The sequence below is a fragment of the Ischnura elegans genome, chromosome 10, assembly GCF_921293095.1.
Source record: "Ischnura elegans chromosome 10, ioIscEleg1.1, whole genome shotgun sequence".
Lineage (NCBI taxonomy): Eukaryota > Metazoa > Arthropoda > Insecta > Odonata > Coenagrionidae > Ischnura > Ischnura elegans.
In genome coordinates, this window is record NC_060255.1 from 32,587,106 (window position 1) to 32,594,866 (window position 7,761).

General features: G+C 37.6%; 1 protein-coding gene across 1 annotated transcript; it reads left to right on the forward strand.

The window, feature by feature from the left end:
* Positions 1–338: 338 nt before the first annotated feature.
* LOC124166856 (DET1 homolog) lies at positions 339–7,021 on the forward strand. Its single transcript, XM_046544566.1, has 4 exons — positions 339–720; positions 878–2,212; positions 2,303–2,509; positions 6,547–7,021. The coding sequence occupies exons 2-4, from the start codon at positions 930–932 to the stop codon at positions 6,728–6,730; spliced, it is 1,674 nt and encodes a 557-aa protein (XP_046400522.1). The 5' UTR covers positions 339–720; positions 878–929; the 3' UTR covers positions 6,731–7,021.
* Positions 7,022–7,761: the final 740 nt, after the last annotated feature.

The following is a 7,761-nucleotide window of genomic DNA, read 5'->3' on the forward strand; positions in this document are numbered from 1 at the left end:
GCTGTAATCAGATGTCATAAGTGTTATGCAAACATGAGAAGTGCTCCCAACATATGCAAAACGCTAATATAGCAAACATAATACTGATGCTGTTACAAATATCTTAACCATTCCAAGCGCGGAAAAGAGATTTTGCGCTTGATATATATTGAAAACTAATATTTCCCGTAAGAAATATTGAGTGATCAAAGATAGGAGTGGTTAAGTGGATTTTGTATCCATGGAAATATTATTACTCGCATTGGAAAAATTACTGTATCCAAAAAAGGTCAATACTATTGGTCCGTATCGAGAATATTGCGGCAAAATTAAGTTCATTAAAATAGGGAACATATTCGCTCCAAGCAAGTACGGATTACTACATAAAAATCTTATTATGGTTTCAAATTTAATTATGAGATCTCTTTCTTTCAATAAAAAATAAAATTACTCGATGTTTACCGCGGAAATGTCTTGATATTTGAAAGTCATTATTCGGCTGCTCAATCGCAATTTCAAAAGCCCGGTTGGACGCTCATTAGATTTCAGCTTTCCGAGAGTCGGCAACGCCGTGCTGTGGATTCCACCGTTTCTACTTGTTTTACGTCAACATGCGAATGGAGGGGTGGCTCTACTCCCGAGTTTTGTAAATATTTGTGGACTGGTGAGGTTTTTTGTAGTTTTTATGGGGGCTTGTGAAGGATGTCCTGAAGGAATTACTGGTGTGCCCTCTATCTCAAGGTAATTTTAACCATGTTACACTTTGATGTATTGTAACTGTGTTATTTTTAAATCTGAACCTTACTTGGGAAAAGTGCTGTTCAGTTATTGTACTAATATGTAATATAGTGTCATCCTGTTCTTGATTCCGATTAACTTTTAATACATTCTATTGCAGGTCATTATGACCGAGAAAGCTCAGGATTATCGTTTGAGTTCCTCCGTCGAACATGGGCCTGCCAAATGAAGAGGCAGATTGCACTAATTTTTCTGTTGTTCCTCGTCCTATTCGCCCCCAAAATATAGTGAAGAGGTTATGCCTTCGTGAAATATACTCATGCAAGAAACCTGGCACACATTTGCATGTGGCTAGAGGATTTCATCAGAATGTTTTTCCGAATTTTACTATCGTTAACGTTGAGAAACCGCCTTGTTTTTTGAGGAAATTTAGCCCAAATGGTCAGCATTTCATAGCATTTTCGTCAGATCAGACATCTATCGAAATCTACGACTATCAAGGTCCATCTGCAGCTGCGGACCTAATCCAGAGCTGCAAAGGAGAGTACATCGGTAATAATTGTGACAAGGAAAGTGACAATATTAGAAGGAACGTTTTTGAAAGATTTTTCAAGCTATCCAATGTTGTAAATGTTGCTGTTACTGGAGAGCAGCTCAATAGAGAATGTAGCCTTTTTACGGATGATGGTCATTTTGTGATTGTCGGCTCCGCAGCATACATTCCCGAGGACTTGAGGCCCAATTTCTATGAAGTTTACTCGAACAATGAGTCTGTTACCCCAAATCCTCGTTCTCCTTTGGAGGATTATTCTTTGCATCTCGTTGATTTATCGTTAGGAAGGTTATGTGACTCGAGAAAATTTAAAGTTGATAAAATTTTTCTTTCTCATAATCAAGGTCTGTATCTTTACAAAGATACCTTGGCTGTACTCTCAGTGCAACACCAAACTATTCATATATTCAAAATAATTAATTCTAAATTTGTGGAAGTAAGAACAATCGGAAGATTTTGCTATGAAGATGACAATTACCTCATTTCCTCATTGACATCGAAGGATTTTCAAAATATTCAATCAAGGCCCTTCAGGGAGCCAACTATCAATTCCTTAAAGCATAGACTTCTAGTTTTTCTATTTAAAAGAGCTAGCTATGTGTCTGAAAGAACTAATGATCCTTATGAGTTAAGGAAATTTTACCAATATTTTGATCAATTTAAAGCTTTAAGAATGTGGAAAATGCAACTACTGGATGAGGATCACTTGTTAATCAAGTATGCTGGGGAAGATGTGGTCACTTTGAAAGCATCTGAGCCCAACTCGCAGTCATCCTTTTTTGTTTTGTATAATATGTTGACTACAGATGTTTTGGCTGTTTATGAAAATACTTCTGAAGAACTTTTACGTCTTTTTGAAAATTTTTGTGATCTGTTTAGAAATGCAAAGTTACACTCAGAATCTCAATTTACATGTTCACCATCAAACAACATATATGCCAGGTAATGAACTTAAGTGACAAGGAACTCACTGACTGTAGTTAAAGCTTTCTCAAGTTATTATTAATCACATTTTATTTCACACTTCTACAGAGTAATTCAACAGAGATTCAAGCAAACCATTGTAAGTGCACGCTTTGGTGGCCCCACAGAAGCGACCAAGAGATTGTTAGCTCAGCTGCCTATAAGTTCACAATCATACAGCTCATCTCCGTATCTAGATCTTTCCTTGTTCAGCTATGATGATAAGTGGGTTTCTGTGATGGAAAGACCTAAAGCTTGTGGAGAACATCCTATAAGGTAAAGCCTTTTATTTCTTTTTTACGTCATTTTATTTGATATTGTGTCAGACGTACGTAAAGATTGAATTTGTATTCATATTCTCTTCAACCTATTTTTTTTTTCTTCAAACTTTTGACAGAAACACACATTCCATGCAATTTTTAAGCTTAGTCCCTCATGCATTTACAAAAACATGCAACATATTTTTATCAAATTTGTGGAAATTTTAGAGTTCTGTATTGGTAAACATCACTTTGATCACATGTGTGAATCAAAATGAGTTACAGGTTTAAAAAAACAACTTGACCCCTAAGCGACACTTTGAAGTAACCTTTAAAACAGAAATTTCTCTCTTTGTACTTGGGTACTTTCACATTAGGGTGAATTTTAGTGGTGAGGACTAACGTCGACGAGGGTTAGCATTCAGTGGCTGCTCCACAATATTTAGTGTTAGAAGGATATTTACAGTGCAACCTCGATATAACGACACCCCACGGTGCACTAATAAACACTCGCTATAACGAATTGTCGCTTTACCGGAGGTGTAGCAAATAATAGCCAATATACCTGTTGCGAACAGATATACAGGAACAGGAATGGTGCGGCGACAGATAAACATCTATCCGATAAACGTAAGCATAAATCCAGACGAAAGGCGATGTTTTTTTTTGCATCACTAAATTTCCTTACTCAAACAACGACTAACTATTCAAACAATTTATAAGCGCCGCACTGAATAAAAATCATGGAAAGCATTGTTTCTTCAATCATTATGCCAATTCACAACCGACGAAGCCATTTTTCTATGCACTTAATTAGTTCATTTACGTGATCATTCTATTATTTAGGTATTTTCCACTGAAAATTCAAAAATTAACTGATGAAACAGTATCGCGGTTATTTAATGCCTCAAATGTTTCCATTGGTGTATGTTTATTGTTTCTGTACGTTAAGCGGCAGTGAAGTGAAATGACGCATTACATTTGTTTCTACAGGCGAAAACGGTGGAATGTTGTATAATGCTGCCGCCTTGGAAGACTTTTTTCTATCAGATAATGTAATATCTTCATCATCTACGGTAAAAAGTTTGCTAAGCTTGAAAAATGATGTGATTAAAATTGCCGTTGTTGAAAAAAAGTTTCTTTTTGAGTGTTACGCTCGCGACGTATTTTAAATAACACACCGAGTTTACCACGGCACTGCAAACGAGAGTTAGTTGTTCTGTGAGTTCTTCCAGCGGCCACCAGGGGATGCTCGGCTACCCACGTGACAAAAGAGAGCGCCAGTACGACTCCGACCACTGACGCGAATAGTTCACCCTTGTAAATCCGCAACGGAGAATAAATACGACCATGCGGACAATTCACGCTGAGTATCATTGCTTCGTACATCCTACATCATCGCTAAGGCGCACTACCTACCTTTAGAGGCATCATTGCAAGAAATACCTCATACTGCAAGGGTTTTTTCGGGGAGTTGTATGTAAAAAAAGTTCTGTTTCGTCTATGTTATATGACGCGGGGAATACTTCTAAAGATACTTATGATCGGAGTCCTTTCTTCCTCGACTTCGGGTTTACACCGCAGGCATCACCAGCAATTATGAGGGGAGATAACGCTTTGGTGCTTCGCATTAGTATAATCAACCTTCCGCACTCTTAAAATTCTCGATTCGCAATCTATCCTTGAAATAATCCGCTTTAGGCTTGGGCATAGCCTCTTTCTCAGAAGTTCCCGCAGATTTGAATGGGCAAAACCACCCGAACAAATCTCCTTATAACTCTTCATCGTCTGCATTCCTTGGGCGCTTTTGTTTTTTTTTTCAGAGCGAATAGGAAGATCAATTAATTTCGACACTCTCATATTACTCCTTTATTTTTATTTTCTCGCTTAGACGTGTTTGGTGTTTTTTTGGCCATGGTGACTGCCTGCCATCAAATGCTTTCTATTCACGCAACTCACGAACGTGCGGGTATGCTGCCGACTGCTTTCTGCTGCCCGAGGAACAAAAGAAGATGAAGCATTCGCGAATGCTAATGCCACAATATTTTCACCAAAATTAACTACTTATTTATCGAACGACAGTTTACCACATAAATTTGAGACTGAGCACTCCATCAACTTCATTTCTAACAGATCGCTAGCAATTACAGAGGTTAAGGAGTCTTGATGAAAGTCTTCCGGCGGTGAAACCCTCGCTATGGCGGGAGCCAACACCAAAAGGGTCTCGTAAAAACGAATTTTTTAACACGCTTATTATAGGGTCAATTGAGGGTGCATCGGCTATCTCTCGTTATAGCGGGAGTGTCGCTATAGCCTGTACTCGCTTTAACGAGGTTCCACTGTATTTATGTTCGCATAAACTGCCCGGTGGGATTTGGTTTAGTATTGCACTGAAGTTACAGGGTTCCTACTGGTCATGAAAATATTGGAAATTTCAGGGAAAATTGGGCTTTGGGTAGGGAAAAATTCCATACGTGCAGCTAAAAGATGAAAATGGTGGTTGAATGCATGGAGTAATGCCGAGTATGACAAGTGAGGAGGATGTTCTGTTGCCATTCTGGCTGGTTGGCAAGGGGTAACCTTCTCCGGCATTCTTCATTATTTTTGTGATGTGTGACATCGTGCCTGATTTCTCTCAGTGAGTCCGACTCAAAATTCTCCTTCTGTGATCCATAAAACAGTGGCTGCACCGAGCCCAGCATGTGGGTGTGTTTCAGTAAAGTACATCAAACAAATTGATCAGTGATTATATGTATCAGCCTATCATGAAAAATGACATATGCAAAGTACTGCAGCATGAAGATTTTAGAATTGTAAAATACAGAGTTCACCACAATTACAAGGATTATCGGTACGTCACGTATTTAGAGAGCCATATGGAACCATTGCAATTGAAACATAGAAGGAAGATGAAGAAGAAGTGTATTATTTTGCCCTCATGCTTGGTGCTTGTCTTACCGCAGACCTTCATCGTCCCAAAGGGCCATTTATTTCCCTAGCTGCAGCAAGGCATAAGTGGAGTGGGTGCGGTTTTGTCAATTCATCTGAGACAAAATTTTCAAGTTAAGTTCCACTTTTTGCCACACAACTGTGCTTCATGTTTTTTGCCTGGGACTGTACCGTCGGATTCAAAAGTATTGCAACAAATGAAGCGGCGCCACTTTTGCCACAGTTTGGAAATGGAGTTTTGGAATTATCTACGGTACCAGTAGGAGGGAAATTTGAATAACATTCCCACCTACCCCAATATTTTTATTACAACTTTGTCAAAGAGAAATGTATGCTGGATATGTGCAATCTTAAATGACACATAAATTGTGCAGCTCATGCTAGATAATAAATCCATCTCCAGAACTTCAATTTACTTTCTCTCGTAAATTAGCCGATCTGTCAAAGTATATTTGCTTTCAATTAATGCTGAAGTTTTTCGATGAGACACAACAAACATAATATACATAGAAAATATCCGCCACAATATCACTGGAAATAATACCACTGCGTGTTAAAATTCAGTTTGATTTAATGACACTAGAAGACATGTTCGTTCCCTTGCATGACTTACCAAAACTCGCAATGAAACACCACATACATCAGTGAGTGAGTTGGCATAGTGGTAAAGTAGAGGATTCTCCATGGTAGTGATGCGAATTTGGTTGTTTGAACCTCTCCAAAGTAATTTTTTGACATACAATCAATGACAAACAAAGACATACAATGGCAGTAACATATTTTTCTTATCCACTGTTTTGCGTATTAACCACTGATGTTATATAATTTTGAATGGTGAAAATTCATTTTTTGTTTTCTGCAAATATCGTTATTCGTTTTGTCGAAATTTCAATTCATGAATAATATGTATGGTACTTCAAAGAGTGTTAAGAGATTTAATATGGAGGATATTATCTCTTTTTTTCCACAAGCTCTGTCACGTTGAAGTTCATTTTTCTGTACCATCATGTATCATAAAAGAGTGAAAATGGTGCACAACTATACAGTAGCCCAAAATTAATAAATTGCCTTGAATGTGATTTTTTTCTTTGCTTATGCTTACAGATTTTATGCTCGAGACTCAGGTTTACTTAAATTCAGGATTTATGCTGGTGTCCTGGGGAAGAGTGCTCCTCCAGCTGCCCGTCGTCTTGTTGCCTTCACATTTCATCCTACTGATCCATTTGCAATCAGTGTACAGCGCACAAACTCAGAGTATGTGGTTAATTTCCACATAAGAAATGTATAGGGAAAATAGGGGTTGTAGGAATTCTTTGGAGCCCTAGGCACTATGACATGATATGTGTTAACCTCAGGTTAATTTCCAGCAATTTCTTCCTATCAATTGTTGAAAATTATCCGATGAAAATTGTAAGTTAATGTTTTTATTGTAAAATATATGCATGTAGCCACCTTTGTTATGTGGTGACATTTAACTGAAGAATTGGTGTTGTCAATGGTTCCATAACATTGCATCAATGTAAATGGATCATGTATGTAATTTTTTATACCAAGAAAAGACAGTATTTTTATATAATGATCTGTGTGCTTTTTATTATCATCCAAATCTATTCCCATTCTTAATAGATGCTATCTGAAAGATTAATATGTATGTACATACTGCAAAGATTGCAGGACATGAATTTTTTTCCATAGCTAATGGAGAAATATGTATGTATTACCATCTGACTTTTTTCATTGATCATTTGAGTATTCTGGGAGGAATGTGTGAATGAATCAGTCATATGGTCGTTCAATGGTGTCAGGCTCAACTTTGTGGAAGTTGAAGTTCACAAATGAAAAAACAACTTCGTTTTCTTCCACTAATTTATTTTGACGGTACGACATGTTTCGACCTTGAGCGGTCATTTACGAGTACAAAAATTTTGTCAAAAGTCGGGTAAATTTATACCAGGAAATTTATACCGAACCTTCCCAAGTCCCTTCCTGGTATAAATTTACCCGACTTTTGACAAAACTTTTGTACTCGTAAATGACCGCTCACGGTCGAAACATGTCGTACCGTCAAAATAAATTAGTGGAAGAAAACGAAGTCGTTTTATCATTTGTGTCAGTCATTTGGTATTCAGGTCCCATTCATTGTATAATTTAAATTATAGTTTCCTTTCATCATACTAAAGCCAATCACTGCGAACAGGAGTTGTCATTTATTGGAGCAAAAGCACCTTGGTGAGAGCTTCTTCATGTCTCTCAGATTTTCAATTATCATTGTATAAGCTCTCACTATGCCAGGTCTGTTGTTTCGTTTTTGCCTCAAGG

What these genes read in the sequence shown, in the direction of transcription:
- LOC124166856 (XM_046544566.1), top strand. Translation starts at nt 930, where the DNA reads ATGGGCCTGCCAAATGAAGAGGCAGATTGCACTAATTTTTCTGTTGTT. An exon ending in TCAAACAACATATATGCCAG is followed by an intron (nt 2,213 to 2,302) that starts GTAATGAACTTA and finishes ACACTTCTACAG; the next exon opens with AGTAATTCAACAGAGATTCA. An exon ending in TGTGGAGAACATCCTATAAG is followed by an intron (nt 2,510 to 6,546) that starts GTAAAGCCTTTT and finishes TTATGCTTACAG; the next exon opens with ATTTTATGCTCGAGACTCAG.